This window comes from Oenanthe melanoleuca, chromosome 1A (assembly GCF_029582105.1).
Source record: "Oenanthe melanoleuca isolate GR-GAL-2019-014 chromosome 1A, OMel1.0, whole genome shotgun sequence".
NCBI lineage: Eukaryota > Metazoa > Chordata > Aves > Passeriformes > Muscicapidae > Oenanthe > Oenanthe melanoleuca.
In genome coordinates, this window is record NC_079334.1 from 14,015,992 (window position 1) to 14,040,341 (window position 24,350).

At 43.0% G+C, this 24,350-nt stretch overlaps 2 protein-coding genes across 3 annotated transcripts in view; one reads left to right on the plus strand and one right to left on the minus strand.

The window, feature by feature from the left end:
• The window catches only part of SOX5 (SRY-box transcription factor 5), a 608,434-nt gene extending 606,001 nt beyond the window's left edge, over positions 1 to 2,433 (minus strand). Inside the window, exon 1 of one of the 2 annotated variants that reach the window (XM_056508516.1) lies at positions 2,297 to 2,433. The gene's annotated coding sequence lies outside the window, so the exon portion shown is untranslated. Of the gene's footprint in view, positions 1 to 1,206; positions 1,300 to 2,296 lie in introns of those variants that run through there. The other variant, XM_056508534.1, reaches the window with a different exon arrangement.
• On the plus strand, positions 263 to 13,089 carry LOC130264503 (translation initiation factor IF-2-like). Its single transcript, XM_056512736.1, has 5 exons — positions 263 to 669; positions 838 to 1,245; positions 1,376 to 1,724; positions 1,794 to 2,927; positions 12,869 to 13,089. The coding sequence occupies exons 3-5, from the start codon at positions 1,433 to 1,435 to the stop codon at positions 13,087 to 13,089; spliced, it is 1,647 nt and encodes a 548-aa protein (XP_056368711.1). The 5' UTR covers positions 263 to 669; positions 838 to 1,245; positions 1,376 to 1,432.
• Positions 13,090 to 24,350: the final 11,261 nt, after the last annotated feature.

Consider the following 24,350-nt stretch of genomic DNA (forward strand, 5'->3'; position numbering starts at 1 on the left):
TTCCTTTTAGAAGAGGTTCAGTGTTAGCAATGATAGCAAAAGCTACCAGCATGTGATACCAGCCCCTTAGAGAAAACAGTTGTCATCAGACACTATCCTCCTGGACGTCCCTATTGTATTGCTATTGCTGATTATTGCGACGTTGAATGCCTACAAATCTCCCACGTGCCTATTTAGTTGGCCTGTTTTGTAAAAAAAAAATAAAAAATAAAAAAAAAAAATAAATGAAAGCTCTAGGCCATTATTCATGAGCCGAATCACTCTTAGACCTACTCCTCTTGCAGATTCCCACACTTATTACCCAAAATCCCACAGCTCGCTATTGGTTCTACCCTTGACCAAAGTACAGGGCTGAGGCAGCATGCCATCCCCTGGGAAAAGCCGATCACGTTCCTCCCGGCGAGCAGCTCCGGTTATTCTAGGATCGCAGCCGGGCTGGAATAAAGTCTCCTAACTTTCCAGATAATGCAGCACTTGCTCTCAACGCCAGTGCCTGGGGATCCGCGGGGACGAGCTCCGTACCCTGACGGGGAAGTCGCTTTTCCCCCTGACCCGCTTTCTCTTTGAGGGGAAATGAGCCGAAACAAGCGAACCGAGAGCCTTCAGCACACTTCCAAAGAGACACCCTACTGCTCGGGCAGAAGCGAGGAAGGTGTCTCGCAGAAATACGTAAAGATGCTCATGCCGGTGCCCCCCACCCCGGTGCCGGTGCGGTGCCCGCCGTGCCCCCGTCTCGCCCCTGCGCGCTCCCCGGCAGCGGCGGGGCGGCCGCCGCCACTCGGCACTCACGCACGGAGGGAGAGGCAATTACAATAATTTAAAGCTTCCTGTCCGCAGGCTCCGCCGGGATCCCGAGGGCTGAGCCATGCCCGGGCAGAGCGCGGAGCAGCCAGTGCCCCTCCACACACGCGTGGGCACCGCGACCGGACCGCCCCAGCCCGCCCCCAGCCCCGGCGGCAGCAGCAGGAGGAGGAGAAGAAGGAAAGGGGGGGCGTGACAAGTTGTGCCAAACTTCGGGAGATGTGCGAGCGGCCGGGAGGAAGCCGGCCGAGCTGGGCTGACAGCCGGCCGCGCCGCCTCCCCCGCCCCACCGGCGGCGCCCACCCCGCCCGCCCTCGGAGCCCCGAGGGGCCCCGAGAGCCGAACGCCCCCGGGGAGCGGCCGCGGCGAGGAACAAAGTTAAAACGGCGGCAGTCGCGCACCTACCCGCTGTCTGTCATGTCTCCTCCGGGCGCGGGGTGCTAAGTGAGACTCTGGCGGGGTGGGGAGAGCCAGAGGTGCGGGGAGGGACCGGGAGATGGGCATTTGGTGAGCTCTTCCTTTCTCTCCCCACTTCTTCCCACCCCTTCCCCCTTCTCGCTCTCTGTCTCTCAAGGACGAGGTGAAATCCCTTGGCTGGTCAGCCAAGGCGGCTTCAGAGACAAACAACACAATGCGAGTGCAAATAACAAAGGGGGGGTGGGGGGGGAGGAAGGAGAGGGAGACCGGGAACAATGGAGGAGGAGAGGCTCGCCGTGCCGCGCCTGGCCGCCGCCGGGGCCCCGGCAGGCAGGAGGAGGAGGAGGAGGCGGCGGAGGAGGAAGGCGATGTGGTGACAGCAGGGAGAGGGCTGCGCTGGGAGTCCCCCGCGGCGCAGCGCGGCACGGGTGCCTCAGACCATCCCCAGCCTCCTCCCCGCCGCCCGCCCCGCCGCGCACCGGGGCGGCCCTGCGTGGCGGCCACCGGTAAGTGACGCGCCCGCCCCCGCGAACGGCCATAGCCGCCACCACCATCCTCATCCTCACTGTCCGCAGAGGGAACGGGGGCGGCAGCTATCCTCCTGTACAGCCAGCGGTTCAAAGCGGCGGCGGCACTGAGCGCTTCCCGCCTTCCCCCCGCTCCGCCCGGGAACTTCTTCACTAAGAGGGGCTGTGGCGGGTCCCGGACGGCACCGCTCCCGAGTCCCTTCCCGAGGAGCAGTTCCCCCTCCCGCCCTTTTGCTAAAAGTAACCACGCCGAGAGTTGCATGTCCGTGGGCGTGTGCGTGTCCGCGGGCACCTCCGGCACCGAAGGACCGTGTCACAGCGGTGCGATCGCTCACGTGCCCAGCCGCCCGTGGGGACGCTCGCTGCATCCCCTTTCCTCAGCTCCCACTTCATTCCCAGGACCCCCAGCCTGGCGCAGGAACCCGAGAAAGAGGCAGAAGTTTGGGGTCCCGCCGCGCCCTTCGCCTCCGCGCTCTACCGCAGGGGCCGAAGATGAGGCGAGTGGGTTCAAAGCCCACCGCTGTCGCCCCGCAGTCCCTGGGGTTGGTTACCTCAGCGGCCTGCAGGGCCCGGCAGGACTGCGGCTCTCAGCGCAGCTGGAACCCGTGCCCGCGGCGGAGGGGCCGGGCCCCCGCCGTGTCACCACTCCGCCAGCCAGGCGGGGAGTGAGGGCTCCTCTCTGCACTCCGCCTCTGCCCCGGACCCCGCGGTTTCCTCCTTCTCCTCCGGCTCTGCTCCAGCAACCCGCGCCGCTGCTCGAGGCAGCGCAGCCGTGTCCCGGGCTGGCCCCGCCAGCCCGCGGGGACGCGGCCGGCCGCTGCCGAGGCTTCGCGTGTGGGTGGGGGTACGCGCCAGTGGCTGTGGGGGAGTTATGTTTTGCTCTCGGCACCAGCCGCTGGTGCTGTTCGTACCCAGCGCAGCTGCTCGGAGCCCGTCCCGGTGCTGCGGGGGGACGGCGGCCGCAGCCCGGCTCTGGGACGGGTGGCGGGTACCCCGCCGCTAATAAAGTCACGCTCTCCAAGTACCAGGTCTGCCTTTCTCTCGCTCTCTCCCTTGTTTACTTACGGGGTCTTTCATTTTTAATGGAGCAGTTTGTACACGTGCTTTGCCGAAGCGCCGAAGCCGGCTGGACGAGGTTCGAGCCTGAGAGTGGGTGCACCCCTGAGCCAAGTTGCTCAAAGAGTAAGTTCGGTTATTATTCATCTTCTCGAGGGAAGTCTTATCTTCTACAAATATTTGATACTGGGACAAGTCCAGTAATTAATAAGAACAATCAAACAATTTCATTGCCTTCTTGGGGATTTAAAAAGTCATCATCTGGAATTCATGAACATTACAATCTTTTTTTTTCCCCGTGCTTGGATATGTTACTGTATATGATCTTTTCACTGTGTGTGTGTCCCTAAGTGATTTTGCCCTTTAATGCAAAAATATGTAAACCATTAACAGCACAGATAATATTCACAACTGCAGATTCAGTGAGACTTCAGACCTCTCTGTAGAAGTGGTTAGAGAGGGTGGTAACTCTGATGGGAAAAGGAGAAAAAAAGAAGAGCTGGAGGAATGTTTCTTTCTTGGCTTCCTCCTTAACTCTGTGGCAGGAACTCCCATGGGAGTTCTGTGGGTGGGATGGGAACGGGGCAGATAGGAGCTTGGCCAGCTCTGTATAGGTGCAAGCATCAACTCCCCCAGCCAGCCCCATAACTCCTTATACCAGAGAAAAGGCCAGGCTGGGAGAGGAATGGGACTTCTGAGCTCTGCAGCAGCATTTCTGGCACAACACAGATTTGGGGTGCCAGGGAGGCAGCATGGCTTTCAGGACCAGCAGTGAGCCAAGCAGGACAGACTGGGAGTGGGCCGTGGCCCAATTGCATCCAAAAAACCCAAACATTAAGCCAGCCTCAAACTTGCCTCCTTTGAATTAAATTCAGACTTTTGAGAAAGGTGGTCGCATACTAAGTGATAGTGTTTCACCCTGCACTGTCCCAGTCACCAAACTGTGCACAAGCTCTGGAACTGGCTGTCAAAATTACACATCCTCAGCCCCCACCTGCTCATGCAAATCATGCTTCTGATGGCTGCTGGCCCTCAGTGCTGTATAGGCAATGAAATAGTTCTGGCATGAAGCTTTGCTCTATCTCAGGTTATCTCAAACCTGGGGACCTACAGCCAGACGTCCATGGATCAGGCTGGCAGGCTCTGTGTGTCCTCCCCACACCTTTCAGAACTCTTTTCTATTCATACCCTACCCACACCTTTTTTTCTTTACATAAGCACTGCCCTCCCCCTTTACTACTTGCTTTATGCCAACACCTCCTTACAATCATTATAAAGTTCCTTGCAGTTCAACACAAGAAAGGAATAAGGGTGGCTTTGTCCAAAACGAATCTGGTGCAAAGAGAAAAAGCCAAATGTGGGTGCATTTTATTTAAGATCAAAAGCACAATGGTGCGAGATTGTATCATGCTCTCCATAGGAGCTGTATTTTTCTAGTTCTACAATAAGATTAAGGTGTTCAGTGGAAAAGAGAATTAAAAAAAAAAAAAAAAAAAAAAAAAAAAAAAAAAAAAAAAAAAAAAAAAAAAAAAGGAAAAAAGCCCCATCGGACTGCTAGTAGCTGCATTTGAGTTTGTCTTGAATAATGATGATATGTCATTCCTCAAAGACTCTAGCATCATATTTCCAAATACTTTTAAAAACAATTGTGAATGTCAATAATCATTTAAGTTTTATTATTAATTGCAAAGAATTAATCCTGGGGTATTTTTTTATTTGTTTGTTTTTTAATTATTTAAAGGAAGGATGTTGCCATTTCTGCATTGACTCATTTCAACATTTTCAGCCAAGCAAATGCTTTTTAGTAGAATCTAAAGACATCTCCTTATTTAGCCCTGCATATTTGAGTGCACAAGATGTTGAATGTTAGCACACACAGGCTGGACACAGCTGGGAGCACAGCTTCAAGCCACTTTTCCACCCGGAATAACTAAAGAAAGCACAAAATAAAATTTTCAGCGCAACTTACCCAGTGAAAGGTGGCTATAAAAATTGCTAGCTATTTTATATTTGAAATTTGCCAAAACTCTAACTCTCCCAGCAGCAGGGAAGCATTGCCTGAGCCTGGTTCTGTTCTAGTGTTCATAGTGTTGAAATGAAAGGTTCGCATCTCTACCTAAAAATCGGTTTGTGAAGGTGTTTTATTCACAGCTCTACATTGGTTTGCCCCACCCACTCCTGAGCCTGCAAGTTAAAGTTTTATGTATCATTCTAAGGAAAAAAAAATTACAGATAAATCTCTCTGCTCACACAGAGCTAATCTGTCTTTAGTTTTCGCTGACTTTTTCCCTTCACTACCACTCTTCACAAGCTGCTTCTTGCCTCATCCTCCTAGAAAACTCATAGCTCCAATTTTCTATTCCAGTTTGTCTTGGCATATTCATTTTTACAAGAGCTGCAGTAAAATGCCACCTTTCTCACATGGAAATGGTTTATTGCTACCTCTCAGAGGTATAAATGACAGCATTGAACAGCCTGAGTCCTATAAAACAACATTATTTTTGTGCCAGAGTAATTCAATTATTGAGGTACTGAGATAACCTTAAAGCCATATTAAAATGAAGAAACCACTTAGGAACTTACAAACATATGTCTTTGTATCAGAGAGCATCAGGACAAGAACATCCTTATGTGGTCCTAATCAGTCCAAGCATCACTCTCACCTTTTACATTTAGCCTGGCTTATCTGCTCCTCCATAATAAAATCAGGGTGATGCTTGCACTGATTCCTGCTAGTAGGAAAAGCCTCTGTTGCTTAAATTAAAGCAATGTGGTTCTATGCAGGTCTTGTCTCTGTTCTCCCAGAGGCAATAGAGAAGCCTATCCATAATATTTCAAAAAGACATTAAAATAACTTCCTAAACTTCCTAGAGAACATAAAACACTCTGCCGTTACGTCCCGGAATAGGGCACTCCCTCCAGTTTCTTATTAGCTGATTCCTGAAATTAAATTATAGAATCATGTTTCAGTAGAGGAACTGGTAATTTGAATCCCACATTTAGGTCCTATTAACTAAATAAGGAATATATTTATTTTTAGTAGAAGGTGCATACACAATCTAAAAGAAACAGGAAATGTTCATTAAATTAAATGTCAGTGTGGCGTTCTGTAATTTAACCTACTGCAGGCACATGGAATGAGAAAGAGGAAAGGAAGCCAGCTGAAAAAAAGACTTGCATTGAGTTGTCCATGCTGAGCAAAAATTAAGTATTACAAGAATCTGTAAACAGTTTTAGCTTCAATAATGGATTAAAAGCACGAGCCACAATCATCTATCATGCAACCAGTAGTAGATTTCAATGAGATTACTTGTATATACAAAAATAATCATAATCTATCAGGACATGGAGATGAATAAAGACAGTCACAAGGATGGATTTATGAAGCAGGCTGGAACTTCATTAACACAATATTTTCACATGTCAAACAGTTAAGTGGGCCCGGGTCAGGGATTACAAAACTACAATTTAGGGCAAGTTTTCCCTAATCTCTCTTTTAAAATGAGCTCACATCTGAAGCCCACCCCTCAACCCTTCCCCAAGAAAAAGGAGGAGGATCTAAACCCCACAACACTTAATTTAAGTTTGCTTCTTTCCTAGGCACAAATCCAGTTGCAAAGATCCAGATTTATTTTTTAATTTCAGCCTTAGTCCACACTGAACATGATCAAAAGATTTCCATCAATGCTAACACATGAATGAATATGTATATTCTTATATATTCCATTTCCAAATCCAACTTTTTAGCCCACCCCTGACTTTGTGGTGCTACAAAGGCTGTCAAAGCATTTAAGCCTCTCCAACTCTGCTCTAATAGAAGAATATGCCTCTCTTGGTATCAGAATTCCTGACCAAGAGGCAACACCCCAAAATCACAGATTATCCATCGTGATATAGGAGAGGATTAAGAACCAAACCTTAACTTCACTTTTGTGCCTGCCAGAAGTGAGAGAACTTGTCCCGGCTCACAGCTGGAGGTCTTGTGCATATATTGTGGCTGACCCCTTTCCCTCTCGGCTGTTTACCCCACCACTGGGTTAATTAAGAGTGTTTTACATGGAGGCTCCACCAGAGGTGGAGGAAGCCCTTGCAGGATGAGAAACCATGTGGTGATGTTTGCCTACGTGCGGACACCATCAGGAGCATGTCTTGCAAGGCTCAGTGAGGATCACTCAGGACTAATGAATGAGGGCAGACCATTAGGACAGTGCTGATGTGGAGCTTCAAGACCATCAAGTAATTCAGGCATGCCCTCGTGGCTCACAGTGTGCACTTCAAACTCCAACCAAGGCTGCAACAAAGTTTTCAAATTGATTTCCAAGAGTGTTGGGTGCTCTATAAGCTGACAAAAATTGTTGCCTAGACCTTTCCAAAAGCATTTTTTACATCTAGCCACGTTTTCTAAAACTGATGATTGACTGAAAAGGGGAGGTAATCAAAATAATCTACAACTTCTGAAAATAGAGGCCAGTTTCTGTGAGTAAGTTTTAGCAGGACTGAACTGTTAGTGTCTAATCAGTAGCACAGGAACAGGGATTTGTATATACTGTTTTATTAAGATTATTATCTCTACAGTGCTCCTTAAATTAAAACAAAAGAAAATAAAATTGCCATAAAAGGACAAAAAAGATTTCTCACTTTCCCGCCATTGCCAAAAGCCTCTGATTTTCAATATAATCAGCCTTTGTGCCACAAGATAGAGCTGCTTTTTTAATATATATTTAGGTGCAGTAATTAATACCAAAATTAATGTGGAAAATGTGGTGTGACCTTGTTTAAAATTTAGCACATTGCTGTAGGATTATTCTCCAGCATGTATGCAATAAATAGTACCCTCAAAAATAGCAAACAAACACAATAAAAACAAACAGAATTCAGTAAAAAATGGCCAAATTTCCAATCAAAAATATTCTTTCTTACTATAAAGTTTATTCTCTGAATTTGTGATCATTGTTTGGAAAATCAGAGAACATATACAATTTTTGCTTCAGCATTTCTCATGCAAAGCTGTTTGCTTGCACTACCATCTTTTGTGGAGTAACACAGCTCCTAATATCTTTAAATTACTATCATAAAAACAAAAAGGAGAGAAGGTTGCATTGCAATGAGATGTCATTTGTGCTCATAACAGCGTAATCCTTGATTCAAAATTGGCATTGGAGCTCCTTTTGTGAAATGATTGCTGGGTTAGAAAAACAACCCTTTAAACTGGCAATATCTGAATTTCTAAGGAAGGATTCAGGTTTAGCACTTGCTCTGGTCTGTGTTGATTATTAGACCTGCATATATTTCTGTGTGGGCATATTCAGTTGCTCTGTATGTATCCTATAGGAATGCTCATAAGCTCATAAGATCACTGTCTAGAAGGCTCAAATAGCTTTATATTTTACCTTTAAAGAAAAAAAAAACCCAAATCAATGGCATATAAATAAAATTTTCATAAGAACTCAAAGCCTGTTTTACCTCATGCACCTGCCCACATAGTTACAGGTATGCAGTGAAGGATAAGCAGTGCAAAATATTTTATATTCTGCTTCTCCTGTATGTGGGCATTCAGGCTGTTCACTACAAATGACTGCACAAGGTGAGAGGCACAGAGAATCAGGCCCCAAAGATTTTCTATACTGGATCAGATCACTGGTGCATTAAGTGTGTCACCTCACAGCTGGATGCTCCAAAATGAACCTAGCTATCTCTGTAGTACTGTGGGAACAACTCTGGCAGTCAGCTTGCATCCAGGAGAGGAGAGTGGGTTTTGCCTTTTATTTTCTTAGTGTATCTAGTCAGAACTGCCCTTATTTGGAATCAAACTGTTCAGACTTCCTTAGCAGTTAAACAAGAAGATCTGACTCTTATTGTGAAACAGGATGTAAGACATGGCATTAGAAAGTATAAATAATAGCATGAGAGAAAATAAAACATCACAACAAACATTACTTTCTCACTGTTTTCATGTGCTTATCTGGTATAAGAAAATAATCTGCAATATAAGAGATATGTAATAAGCATTCCATGATTTACATCAGCGTCCATGATTTACATTCAGCATTTTACACTGAAGAGCTAATTTGTGGAACTTTGCAGCATCATGTAATTGATTCATTTAAGTCAGAAATGTGACTTAATGTTACATGAACGATAATTATATACAGTATTAGGAATTTCCAGATATCAGCAACATGAAGTAGCACAAATATATCAACACAAAAACCTGTGCAAACCTTTCAAAGGTTTCATATGCTGAACCCAGTGAGAATCAAATCTCAGCGCATCAAGTCATAGGCACAAATATCCCAAACTTCAACATGCTGATTTCAGCATCCAAAATCTCCAAAGCAGATGAGAAAAACTTAGCACACATGTTAAATACTTTGATCCTAGTTGCCACATATTCAAAACTATTCAAAAGCAATTGCATACCTCCTATCTGACTGAAAGTCACTTATATGTGCCCCTAAATTTTTTCTCTGGAGCTCAGTTTCAGCCACCAAAAAACTCCAACAAAACCCACAAAGAAAATGAATGTACCTACAAAAAAAAAAAAAAAAACAAAAAAACAAAAAACCACACCCAAAACCAAATAAAATACCCAGGCAAAACCCAAACAGTTATGCTTCATGTTTACATATTATTTTTTAAAAGAGTTTCATTTCAATAATATTTTTAAACATATGCCATGTGACTAGTGATTCAGCTTCCCCTGTTCACATAGCTGAACATAAAACCTTTCAAGGAGAACAGGTGTCCCATCATCCATTCGCTCTTAGTCATTCTGAAACATGACTTGACTGCAAGTCTTTTACCAGAAAATTAAGGTCATTCAGGAAAATATTTTGTAATCCTCTTTTTTTTTTTTTTTTAATTATTTTGATAGAACTGCTTCTCTTCAGACAAAATAAAGTAACAGATGAGTAAACCAGTGATCTGTGTCTGCAGATGTTTATGTGAAGAGCTGTTATTGATAAAGTTGAAGTTTCACTAGTAAAAAACAACCTTTCAGTTGGATTGGTTCAGATGGGCTGATTTTCCTTTCTGACCATGTAGCTGAAACATCTCTGGTGATCTTCTGCTGAACGTGAAAAGCCCACAGCCTATGGCTGAGCACCAGACAGTCCCAGGATGTGCTGGAATATGGGGTGAGCCCTGAGCAGGGAAATCTGAGGTTTAGCCTCCTGCTGTTCACGGCAGAAGAGTCAAAGAAGGAAAGGCGGCCACAAGGATGAAATCAAAATAGAAACAAGAAGTCAAGCGGCACTCTGAGACCTGCAGAAAATTATCTATTAGGCAAATTAAAAAAAAAAAAAAAAAAAAAAAAAAAAAAAAAAAAAAAAAAAAAAAAAAAAAAAAAAAAAAAAAAAAAAACCTCACCAAGAACCTGTCAGACCAATTAGAAGTCTCTGAATTAGTGTGTGTGTGGTGGGGGGTGGTGTTTTTATTTTGTCTTTTAACTGGCTTAAAAACAAAACAAAAAGGTTGGAAAAACAGGAGGTCTCTAGCATGGACACTTGTTCAGAAAGAAATCTGCAATAAAACCCAACTGTATTTATCCTCCAAGCCAGAAGCAGGGCTGGTATTTGTAAACCCAGGGCAGGGATTAGAAGCCAGGTTTGCAGACTAAGAGCAAATCCAAGAGTACACAGCAAGGACTCTCCAACTATAATATTCTTGAAGTCCTTCTCACCTGGACACCAGCTGTTTATATCTGGAATTACCTTTTCTCTTTCATAGATTCAAACTGATATTTTCACAGTAAAGGCCTTCATGCAAATTGATTAATAAATTTCCTTTGGAGTAAGGAGGTTTTCAAAAAGAAAAGTAACTGTGACATAAATAGCATCCATAGGGAAGCAGACACTGAAGAGTATGGGGGAAGGAACAAGCATGGGACAAGACAAAGAAGCAACAAGGAAGAAACAAAGGAGCCCTGAAGATCATCAGTTATCAAGTAGTGAGTTTTAACACTGCTTACAGTATATAGGCTGCTCCTAGACTTTTGGGACTTTTCAAGGCTTTCAGAATAATTAAATATTAGTCTTTGTTTTATAGCAGGGAAGGACATTTTTACTCAGGAACATCTAGTATCTCCTGAAGCACTCCAGAGCTGGAAAAGCTATCTTTACCTATTTCTTCTCTCTTTCTTCACAGTTAAAATCTATTTAGTGACTGAATATTTGGAATAGCAGTGAAAACTAATCACCCTCCTGCTCTCATGTTACCTTCTGCAACCTGTTTACTCTCTTCACCCACTGTTTTCTTTAAAAGCAACTTGCTGACAAGTGGCAGGATTACCATTTCCGTGGTGACACAGCCCATCAGAGAACAATGCACAGAGATGAATGTCATTTTTGAAGGAAAAGGAAGGACTTCTTTTTTTTTTAATACATTTATTCCACAGAGGTAGTAAATGCAGTCTTGCTTGTTACTGTAATTCACAAGCTCATCTTCAGCCCTCCTGGTGCAATCCATTCCCTGATAATCAGTGGTCAGCCAGTGCTTGTCTGTGTGTGTGTGTGTGTGTGTGTGTGTGCGTGTGGGTGTGGGTGTGTGTGTGTGGGTGTGGGTGTGGGTGTGTGTGGGTGTGTGTGTGAGGCAACAAGTGTGCAGTGGAGCTCAAGTTCACCCTGGTCCATGAAGCATGTGAGCATCCTGTGACTGAAAATATGCTCCTTTGGATAATCCTGAGATTAGTAAATTTTTTGTAAAGGATGTCAGACAGAAAAGGGAGAAGGAAAAATGCTTAAGGTAAATTCAGAGGAAAACCCAGCCTAAGAAATTAACTGACAGGATTCCTGCTCAGTTCCAGCTGCATCTCTGTCATTGATGCCTGTGTGAACTGGAGGGAGATATGACAACTACTCTGGCTTTTAAATCCCTTCTCTTAAAAACAAGAACTGGAGTAGGTGAAGCTATTTGGCTATTTACCAACTTCTGACAGATAGAGGAAGGAAGGTTAGTAGATCACAAAATATGCCCTGCTCAAACAGTGACATTCATGAAAAATGTCACTGGCTGAAAGTGATTATCATCTTGGCAGCTGTGTTTGGTAGATCTGGGATGGTACAAACAGCTGAAAGGTGCTAACTGGCCTTCCTCAGGTGTGTTCCTGGCTACTGGTATTTTTAATGCTAAAAGGGGAGATGTTTTCAGGACATCCCTCTATAGGAAGGTGCTATGGGCATTTTAAGAGCATTAAAATTTTGCAATTCCACAGCTGATGTTAGCACTACCTGGCAGGGTGACCGCTGGAGTTCCCATGTGCTTCTGTCTAAGAACTCATCCCACAGGCTTTGTGCAGCTGGGAGGTTTCTAGACAGGAGGGACAGTGTCTTCCACTGACAGAGAACATGGATAAATTATCCTAACTATAAACTGAATCCGTATGCCAAATCCTTTAATTTCAGACTTGAGGCCAAAATTAAGTTTTTGGCTTGAGATTTTACAAATAAACCTATTACCAAAACTGCTATATCAGCCTTCAGTAAGTCCAAAAGAGGAAGCAAAATCTTACAGAATTCCAGGTGAATATTTTAATTGAGTATCAAACCTGAATACAGCTCTATGGGTTGCAGAGTTCTTCTGTTGATTTTATTTCTGAAGACAAGACAGTTCACCCCCAGAGATTCTTTTACTTGTATAGAGAAAATGATCTCAGATCATCTATCTGTCTCTCTCTAACCCACAGAGTCTGCATCAACAGTTCTCTCATTTGTGGTGAACCCTATTTTTGGTCAGGAGCAAAAGGGAGGGAGGCAAGCAGGCAACCAAGGAAAAGCTTAAGAGAGAGCCTCAGCTCATGCACACAGAAGCGTTTTTCCAGATGGGATGTCCCCTTTGCTCTCCCCAAACCTGTTGCGCTGCCAGAACCCTCCTCAGGCTCCGCCCAGGAACTGGGAAAGTGGTGGCTGCCTGGCATCTGTGGGGACAGCTGGGTACTTGCCCGCGGCTCGCTGCAGCTGCATCAGCTCTGGGCACCCTCCCCTGCACACCTGGCAATGCACCAAAAACCCATTTGAGTCTTTAGGAAATATATGTCCCTTCCTAATGGTGTTTTGAATCCTTTCTTCAAGCCTTTGTCAGTTGCTCTTGGAAGGACCCCAGGCAGCCCAGAAGACAAAACAATGCAATACTTCAAACCCCACGGTTCACTCGTGTGTCGGGGAGGGTTTACGCACGTACTCACTCTGCGGAGGTAGGAGCCGATTCTTCCGAAGATCACTTCCCTGCCGTCTCCGCCTTGCTGCTTTGCAGCAAGGTGGAACCCAGCAGATCATCCACCGAGGTGATATAGAACCCTGAACTGATTGTAAGTTAAGAAAGGAAGAGAGTCAAAAAGTCAAGAAAGGAATTTGTGTGTGTACCTGCTGGAGGCTCCAACCCACCCTTTGTATGTGGATAAAGATCACTCCATATTTACAGACAAAAGTAATAAAATCTACAAGATTGTTTAAACTTTGTCTTTTAAAAGTCCTAATTCTGGTTTCTTTACAAGCTGAAGTTTGTATTTTGAAATCCACATTATCACAACTGTCTTGGTCTCAGTGATCCCCTTCCTGAAGCAATTTACTTGTTGCAGAAGTAAATCATTACATATGATTTTCTTAGAAGATTATTAAAAGAATTTCTCATAGCATTCGGGTTGCCAGTTTGAACTGGCAAACAAGAGGTGGCAAACTAATTAACACCTCAGAAATATAACAGATTAAAAGTGAGTATTTCTGTCTCATTTTGAACCCACTCAAATACAATGGATGTGTAAATTCAGTTCAGAAGCTGTTGGGGGTGAATTCTGCTCAGAAGAAATTATGTTCAGTGAAGACAGAGAAAGTACTGCAATGAAAAATAAAGCACAAGACAGAACAGAAATCTGATAGGATGAAATATCTAAAAGATTACATGGAAACTAAACAGATATAGAAATATTTTCATTAAAAAAAAAAGCAATTTAACAACAACAACAAAAAACCCCAACTTTACAGTAGCCCAAACTGATGGAAGTCCTATTTCTATGCATACCATAAGGTTTAGTTTTCCTAGAAAACAAGCTACTTCAATTGTCCTTATAGAAAAGAGTGGCTTTATATTCCCTGGAAAAAAAAGTGGCCCATATGTCTGCAGATCCCCCCCCCCCCACACAGACGCATCCACAAGATGTGGGAGGTGGAAAAAGAAAAGCTGAGTGCAGTCCACACGAGCACCCTTAAATCTTACAGCTACAAGTGTTTATACATCTGCTAGTGGAGATTAGACTTTCCAGATCATTAAAATTCAATACATAAGTAGAAATACTTAAAATACAAAAGAAAAAACTTCATATAGCAATTTCCCCCCCTCCCTCTGAGCTGGTTTCCCTGTCAGTATAACTCTGCTAGCTTTAATGCCTGTTATTTTTTATTTGCTGTACAAGAGGAAAAGCAATCAGGGAAGTTCATGCTCTCACATACACTCACACACATGCATTGATAGATATCATACATAATTTCTCAAAGTAAATATGTAGTGATTAATTTAATAAAATATATAATTGAAAACAGCATACTGGGCCATGGGTGACAAATCTAATCATTTACTGAGAGTAATATATGGAGAAATAAACAAGATATAGCTTATAAGCAATGTGTGGGAAGTTAGCCATGATTTAGGCAAGTGTTTGGATTTCTTGTTTATGGACAGAAGGTTGCAAATTTAACCACTTAACAGACACCTCTCTAATTTCTTGGTAATTAATGATTTTGTAATGGTTATTAAGGCCTCCAGCCCTAGTACTGTCAGCTTATTATTGTATTTGTGAATTAACTGTAGCAGTTAAAAATATAGATGGACAAGAAGCAGCTCCATTTTATCCTGGGCTGTTGCAGCACTCTGAACTAGAACATGTAATCCCTCTAGTGGAAACTGGGAAAAGTGGCTCTAAAAATTGCCTATAGTAAGGCATGGGCATCCTCAATTCCTCCAAGATCAATAAATGAAAATTTCCTTGATTATGCATCTCTTCAAATGCCCTGTGCTCAGAAAAATGTAGCATCACTGATATCTTACTTCAGGATGCAGGAAAAGTGCTTGGAATAGAATGGAGTGAAATGAAGGAAATAAGATTTGGGCCAAGCATCCTGTTTCACTCCAGTAAGAGCACAAGTAAGCTGAGCCACCCTGAGAAGTTTCCTTTCAATAAACAGCCACATCAATTTCAAAGTCCTTTAGAGTATGAGTGCTGAAACAGTGCAATCAATAGAGAAAAAAAGGACAACAGGTATAAATTTACCTTTATTTCTCCTGACACACCTTTTAATGGGATGCGTTCCCACTCCGGAGAAAGGGACTACTGAGTTATTTGAATGATCTCAATTTCCTCCACAAATGGGAAACTAAAACTTTTTATTGTTGCACAGGGCTGTGGTTGCATGGTCTGAACACAGAACTCTGAGCCTCACAGTCCTGAGCTAGCCCAGACTTCTGGCCTCATTCCAGCCATTGGTTTTCTTCCATCTCAGTTTCCCTACTTTCAAACTAGTGAAAATACTTAACCCTGAGTTCCGCAAAGCTGAAATGTGTACTCAGCAGCAAAGGAAAGTTATTAATTCTATATACACAGCGCAAGTGTGTAAGCGCACAGCACTGGCCAACTGGCTTCCCAAAATCCCCATCTTTACGCACAGACGAAAACTGCCCTAGACACACCGAGCAATGGCATTATTGTGTGCTCCCTGTCCTCATGAGGAGTTCTTATATTGCAAAGACAGCCACTCTTTCATCACCACGTCATTTCCATATCTAAATGAAAAGAGTCAATAACTCTTTAGATATACTACTAAAAGGTCACTGACCTAAGATCATCTGTATTTGGGTGAGAGTAGAAAATATTTTTTGATCATTAAGCAGAATGATAACTATGAAAGAAAAGCTTTAACAAAGTCTCTTTGTAAAGTAAGGTTAATCACGTTGTGCCTATGCACAACTCCAATGAAGTTAGAATTAGGTGGTTGACAGGGAATGCCAGAAATTTGCCTCAATAGGACAATAACTTTACTTCTTAAATAATTGTCTTTCAGGAGGAAAGTGAAGCTCCTTCACAGCCAAGCTCAAGTCTCTATAAAGTTCTTGAAGCTCTTCCTATTCCCTTTGCACAGCAGTCTGAACTTGCTGAATTTTAGAGTGAGATGATGGATCCATATTGCAAATGCAAATAGGAATATGCTGTGTTGCCCTAGAGTGGGACAGCTGCTGATAGGAGGAGCAGAGACACCTGTCCTGTCCACTTTTGCAAAATTGAGGAGAAGCAGAAAGCAATTATTTTTGTGAATGTGTCTTGAGCCCTTTAATGCCATGAAAACTGAGGATGGCTTTTTCTCATGTTTCTTATTTTAGAGGATTAATATCAACCATCAAGACGGTAGTTGAATGTATGTAATTCATCTTTCTTTTCACTCTGTGTATAGCCTCAAAACTCTCTATTGATTTACAGATCTTTCAAGTGCTGCTTGCACGTGTATCACCATTCTGTGTTAAAGGAGTATTAACAACATGCTTTTTTCATATAAATGTAAATGTGTATAGGTAAGTTTCCAGTATACAGAAAATGTGGTAAAAGTTAAGTGTTGAACACTCATAAGATGCTAGAAAGTGTCATGCCAGATTCTAGAAAAGCTTCTCAGAACCAACACAGCTGGTCAGGAAATGCCCCTGCCTGCAATCCAAGCTTGGTTAGCTTTTTTAAAAGGGGCTTTTAAGAGGTTTCATTTTAATATTTTAATGCCAGTTATGCTTACAGTAATCAATCCTTAAAACTGATTAATTCCGAGGATGCGCTAAAGGGTGTGCAGCTATATATATAAAAAAGGGGGGGATTTTACCCGTTTATTATTTGCATAATGATTGAGGACTCCCCTCAGTTGAGTGCTGGTTAATTTGCAAGACAAAATCTGAATGCTCACTTTCAACGTGCACCTAGTTAAATCCTAGTGGAAACCCAGACTGAGACTACTCCTTGCATATTTGCATACAGCTGAGCCCGCACCTTCAGAAGATTAAAGCGCTATTACCCAGATTTTCAAATCAGCCTGTGAAATTTAACGGGATTTTCACAAGCAAATCTCTACTCTATTTTGAGAAATCGAGAGTAAGTGCAGGTGCAAAGATACTAATATAAGTTCTCACTCAAAGTTTGAGAACCGATATAAAATAATTAGAAGCCATAAATCAAATACGTGTTATCTAATGTTTCCATGTCAGCAAAAAGGAGAACTGCAGGACTCCCCAGATAACTTAAACAGCGCACACGAGGACCAATGCTATTCCTTGCCTGCATCAAAAGAGAACTAATCACATAGGAAATGACTACTTGATCCTAATAGCAGATCCTTACTTGGTCCTCTGTGAAAGATCAAAACAGCAAGGCAGTGGTTAGCCCCTCTCAAGGAATTCCTCTGGAACTCCGAGCTGCAGAAAATCGCCGGGGTTAAATACCAAGTGCCCTTACACATCAGGCACTGTCCCGCTTATTCACAGGGCAAATCGGTTTTGTATCCAGATGCCTTTTTTAGCATGATCAGACTTCCCATGTTTCCCACCGCTGTTACTTTAACTAGATGTTCCTGTGCTTGGAAGCTTGAACACTTTGGCAGGCTTTACAAATAGAAGTGTGGCTTTTGACCTCCGGGCATTATCCGAGTCCGCAGTGCACATTTATCAACCTGAACGTAGTGTGTTGGTTTTACGGATGCTTCCGCTATCAGTTCATGGCAGTTTCTAGTCTGCCTGGTTCTCCTTTCCGAACACATGAGCACCTGTTAATCTCAGGTCTGAGCAGGCCACATTAACCATTCATGCTCTGGTGTAGCCTCTGAGGTTGCTGCTGACAGCACACTGCACCAGCATTTTCATGTCTGGGATTAAAACACCTGGTCTAAACAAGGCACTCTGGTGCTGAAGGTTTTGCAACAATTCTATACAATCTGGCTCTTGATCTTTCCGTAAAGCTCGAAAAATCTATTTGCTTGCCTAAGTGTCACAGTGTAAGAAGTCACCTGCATGGGCTTGATTAGCACTGCTGTGCTCCATCCAAGAACAATAGTTACCCACTACTTCCCTAACTGCACATGCACAGATTTGATTGAAAATATATAAATGTAAATTTAACACTTTCCCCACATCGTTGTTACAGTGTTTTGGAATGGCCTCCTTGTACCTGCAGCATGCGACACCATCATGGGCCACAGCTCTCCAGGGTTTGATGAGGGAGTCCATTCTGCCATCTGCTCCAGATGAACAGGATATTTTGCTCTGAGGTGAGGTCCCTGGACATTTGAATGTTTGCTGGGTTTGAGTTAATTAAAAAATTAACTCTGTAATAGTGTTAATTTTCTTCATGATGGCTGGTGTGGGACTGTGTTTTGGAATTATGCTGGAAGCAGTGTTGGTAACAGAGGAACATTTTAGTTCTTGCTGAGCAGGGCTCACACAGAGCCAAGGCCTTTTCTGCTCCTCATCCACCCCACCAGTGGTGGAGGGGGAGGTACGCAGGGATTTAGAAGGGGGCGCAGCCAGGACAGCTGACCCCAAATGACCAAAGGGATGTCCCAGACCATATGGATCATGCTCAGCATATAAAGCTGGGGAAGAAGGAGAAAAGGGGGATGTTTGGAGTGATGGTGTTTGTCTTCCCAATTCACTGTTACATGTGATGGAGCCCTGCTGTCCTGGAGATGGCTGAACATGTGTCTATCCATGGAAAGAAGGGAATTAATTCCTTCCTTTGCTTTGCTTGTGTGCACAGCTTTTTCTTTACCTATTAAACTGTTTCTATCCAAACTTAGGAGTTTTCTCACTTTTATCGTTCCCATTTTCTTCCTCATCCCTCTTTACTTTACTCCTCATTCACTTTACTACATGGGATAATGTCTCTCTCTAGTGGCTAGGTACAGTCACTATAGCTGCATGCTTTACTTGCATTTTGGATGGCATTTCTAGTTAAACAGTCACTGACATAATCAAATTCTGTGCTAAAGATCCCAGGTTACAGCAGTTTATTGAGCATATACTCAATATGCAGTCTTGACTTCACTAAATCCAATTAGAAAATGTTCATTTTGCTGGGATTGTTAGCTGTTTACTTTCACAGAAAAATGTTGCTTAGAAAGAGGCAAAAGTTGGTGAAAATATCCAAGGCTTGGGAATTTGTTTCTGGCTAAGTATATCTCAACCAAACTAAAGTTTTTGACACTGTTCATCTCTAGACACTTCTGAAATCCCAGGGATATACCATATTTAGAGAGAGGTGAGAAAAACCTTTTCCCTCTGCTTCTGATGTATTTCAACTTCTTGTTCTCCTAAAAGCCAACAGAACATTTAAGTGGGGGAAATTCCAATAAAAAAGGGTGATATTTGGGTGTTAAAAGGCTGCTAACTTGATATGGCTCTCCCTTCCTCTCCACTTGCTCACATGCAATAATTCAGTTCAAGTGGTCAGTGACTAAAGGCCAGATTTTTAAAAGTAATAGATGCAAAAAAGAAAATAACCATGCACCTAGAAGGAATTTCTGAAATTTTCTATTGTGCATATGGAGAAAATGTCATTGCATGCCTGCCCTGTTATAGATCCAGTTTTCTCTAAACAATAACTGACCTTCACCCTTACTGGTATGCCATAGTTGTTTGGTAAAAATAAAGTAGGAATTTCAGTCAATCTTTAGTGTCCAACCACCACCAGGGCTGTTGATGTTGTTTGGGGTAGGGACTTGTTACAGAAAGACACCAAGGGGAGGTCCATACTGCCACTGTCAAGGTTATGTGCATCACCAAGAGATTTCCATCTCTGAGTCTGCCTGTCTTCAATGAGAGTCCTTAAACATCATGACTGGAGAAGATGAAGATGGTGTTTTTAGAACACCTTTCCAGTTACACCAGCACAGGGTGTGAAATGGAAATCCTTTTCAGATGACTTGCCAGAAAGTCATCTGAAAAACAGCAAGGCAGCTGTTGGGTGGTGAAGCATGCAGTGTTGGACACCTTGAGGACCCTCTGTCAGGACAGTTCCCCGTCCCAGCACTCAGGCCGGGAGGACACTGAGTGGCAGCTGGGAACAAGCCTGTATTCTACCCTTGCTCTTCCAAATGCAGTGCAACTTGACTACAGCAAATGGGAGAGACGGGAACTGCAGGAGAGAATGAAATCCTGGATCAGGAGGGGATGTGTTCTTGTGCTAGCAAAAAAACCCACTGCTTTTGCATATGGCTAAGCCAAGAAGGAAAACTTGGGGATGGGAAACAGCAAGGAAAGCATGTCCACCAGACTACAAACAATACATTAATTGGGGATGGGCAAGTAATATCCTTGTATTCTCCCAGGGCTGTGAACAAATCTGTGGCAGAAAAACAAGATCTGAGATTTCTCTCCAGTTTCCTAATCCCATTCTGCATTTTCTAGACCATGCTATTTTCTACTTAGGACACAATAGACCAAACAAAAAAATTCTGACAAATGAGATCCTCATCAGAGATGAGCTGTGGGATTGATATTTTAATACTAATGCATAGCTTGCCATATCCTGCAGGCTCTGGCACTGCATTTATCAGGGGCAAACAAAGGGTTTACCTACAAAGCCAGCAAAATGGCAGAACTTGAACTTCTGCAATTGCCTGAAGACTTATCAAATGCGGGGCAGTTTGCTGGCCCTTCTCACAGGACCAGGACCAGGTGATAAACAGCGCTGACACAAGAAGAACCAGGTTGTCCTCTCCTGTGGCAGGACAGTAGGTGCATCTAGAGGTCAGCCAGGAATTTGTGACTGGCACTAACTAGAGGTCTGTCCTGCTCCAGGTTGAGCCTTGCTGCAGCTAATGGCACATTTCAGCAAGAAATAAGGCCTGTGAATTGCAGCTGTGCATGAATATTGATAATAGCTGCCAAATGCTTTTCTTTCCTTTTCCCCTCCCAGGAGGGGTGAAGGGCTTTCTCAGCAAGGGTGAGACAGTGCTTCCAGGGAGGCAGGAAGGGGAAAATTGTCTCCCATTTCTGCTGCCTGATATTGCTTATACAAAAACAAGTGGTGAAGCTGCCATTTACTTGAGAGGAGGCAGGATCAGACCCTCATTTTTTTGCCAGACAATACACCCTCATAATTATGTATTCACACACATATTTTGATAAGGGTTCCTTACAGACTAATTAATATGAATGTTTAAGAAGTCTAGTTTTAATATGTTAGTACTGAAGGAGAGACTCCAGTCCTGTGGGAGATTATACGTATTTCTCACTGATGAGGACCTTAAATCTTAATGCATATGAAGAGAGAGGAGCATATGACTCTACAGAGGCAGATACAAATACTTCTTTTACAGCATGGATTTTATACAATGAAAAATCAGTTTTCTTGGGAGCCAATGGCAATTATTATTTTTAGTTTCTAATAGATGTGTCGCTGTTTAAGGTCTAATATAACATGCAAATTCCAAAGCTTTTTCTGCCATCTAGAGGTGTGGATTCCCTGGTGACTCTTAGAGTGGGTTGCCTTTGTGGCATGTCTCACCACAGCACTAACAGGGGCTTTTTCTTCTATCCAGCCAGCAGTTTTCATGAACATTGCAGGGCCTAACAGCTTTGAAAACACTGTTTTTCTTGATGATGAACACAAAAGTTTCTGGGAAAGGATGGGCAAACACAATTGCCATGTAAGACCTATTTCCTTATGAAAGTATTTTGAAAACAGTCGTAAAATGAAAATATCCCCTTTCTTAAAACAAACAGAAAGCCCAACAACAGCAAGAGCAATTGAAATTGAAATCCATGCTAATGACCTGACTCACAGGGGTCTCATCATTAACAGGAACTGACTCATTGCATTTCCTAGAAATTGCCATGATGCTCTTTTATCTGCCCTTTGAGTCTTGGGAGCAGAGTGGACAGAAGCAGCTTACCCCATGCATAGACCATGGTGGCAGGTCTGGCTGGGCCCAGTAATGAAGCTGTATTTGGCATTTTGCATGCCTGATTTAAAATTGTCCCTGGACTGAATACATATTGCCATCAGAGATAAAGCATATTGGAAGTCCTGGAGATTACCACCAGTACTTTGATCAGTTTAAGGACAGCTGTGACCAGCTAAACAGTTTAGATCAGTAATTCTGTTTAGATCAATTGCTTCTGGTCACAGAGGTTTCTGCTTCCAGAAACACAGGGGAAACAAAAACTGTACCTCAGGTTTTATTGTTTCCACCATGTGGGTCTGAGTCTGCAGGGTACATCTGAGCTGTTTGATGAGCTATAGATAAGTGGTGTACAATACTAGCACATGATGCCTGTCACAGTACACTGCAGCTGAGGATGATAACGGAGCAAGGCAGCTCTGAGAGTGAAGTGCCAGGGCACATGTGCCCTGGCCATCATGCTGTATCACTGCTTCCCTCCTTCCAGGAAATCCACAGCAAAGGACCAGCCTCATCCAATGCCAAAACACAAACAGGACAGCAGTGCCAAAAGTTTGTAAAAAGCTGGATCCTGGACTGGAGGATAACATTATTTCTGATCCCTCTTCCTCCTAGTGAAGCTCAAGTCACGCTTAGTCATTTTTTCGAGCCCATTTTGCCATCTGCTATTCTGTCCTTCGCAACAGCTGACAACAGTGCAAGGACATGAGAGCTTCCATGTGATGGTTGTTTAAAAACAAACACATTGTGGTCTGTTGCCAAATATTTGTATTACTGAAGAAGACAGAAGCCTTGGCTATGGCTGAGAATCTACTGTTTGAGGTGTGATAAGAGCAAAACAAAAGGATGGTGTCTACTTAATAATAAAACAAAAGCCTAAATATAACTCCAAAAACAAAAGATGAAGGAGAAAAACGCCATAAGAAGGCAACATATTTAACTTTATAAACAAAGCAGAAGTCACCTAGGCAGAATTAAATCTTTTTATAGCCATCACCAAACAGAAAGGTTTAAATCTAGAGCTGGAGAAAGATAACTTGTAAAACTATGTAAAGAATGTTCCCTGGGAACTCAAGAGAGTTCCTTGGGATCACTGAGAAAAGTCAAAGTAAAGATGGTGGCATCATGGGCTGACCAGAGTAGAAAGTCCACCTCTCTGGTTGTAGTTGTATAGCAGCTACACTGAAGCCATGGAAAATCCTTGAATCCCTCATCTGACAGTCTGTGAAGTCAGTCAGCACCAGAAAGCACAAGTTCTGGAATTGCATTCAGCTCACCCAGGCAGTGGATACTAACTCAGCAACCCCTAGAGGAAGGGGAAGTGTCAAGTGAAAGAGGAAAATTAACTACTTTTCTCACCTCTCAAGGTAATCCTGGCAGATCAAAGCTGAAGCACAACAGAAGGCAGCTCGAGAACTGTGATTTGGGTGGTTGGCAGAGAATTCCCATGAACACCACTTCCCTTTTAAATGTGTGGCCTTAGTTAATCTGAGGGAGTCCAGTTCTGCACACATTCCTAAAAGGTCCATCTTTAGAAGGGCAATGTGCCTGAAAAAAAATGAAAGTTAATACAGAAATAAACCTTCCTTCAAGTTTTGCTGAGTAATCTTCTGACTAACACAAGTTGTCCAATTTCCAGCTTTACCACCAATTTCCCACATGCTTTAAGCAAAGCTTAATCTTTGTTCAGATGTTCCATTATATATATAATTATATAATCTATATTAAATTTTTTCCTATGTTGATGTGTTTTATCCAGCTCATGTATTTCAAATATACATTATACTGCATTCATCTCACCCACTGTCTTATCTATGTAGCCCATAATTTTAAAAGGAAAATTTCATAAAGAAGCCCTTACCATTACAGATTATTAATTTAGTTTGCTCTGGAATTGCCACTAAAAATGACAGCAGCTGCTCCTGGCTCTGTGCTGTGACATGCCTCAAATTCCACTCTATCTATAGCTATAACACAGACCATTTAATCTCTGTGAGCTGTGTGGTGTAGAAAAGGTATCCCTGACTAATTCTACTTCTCCTTTCCCCCAAAAGAGAATCCACCTCCACAAAACTGACCTACTTACCCTTTAACCCATAGCCATACTGTCAGAATTAGCCTGTTCATAAGGAAGTCCAAACAGCAGAATTTGGAGCTACTGTGTAGTATAGGAGTACAACTGCCAGGTTATTCATTTTATCTCACCCAGAAACCTGCCTGCCTTCAGACAGGTAACTGTGCAAATGAGCAACTGCCGGACCCCAAGCCAGTTTATATAAAAATGGTACGGATTCTGCATTTTTCCATTTGTTCTTATAGATTTTATGCATGCCTAGGAGCAATAGGTATGTATGAGGTACCAATTTGGAGTTGATAAGGCAAAAAAAAAAATTGTAAATAAAGCGATTTTTTTTTCCCAAAAGGTCCAAGATTTTTAGGTGCATTTTAATAGTCCAGCTAAAGGTTATACAAAGCCCATTATTTTGAAAACTGTCATGAGGGACCTGGAAGGAAGGAACTTCCCAAAGCCTTCAAGTAGAGGAAGGAGTTCATCCTAATGCAGCACTAAAAGACCTTCAGAGAGTGTATTCACAGGGAATAATCCTGACACAGTGTATTAGTTAGAATGTGG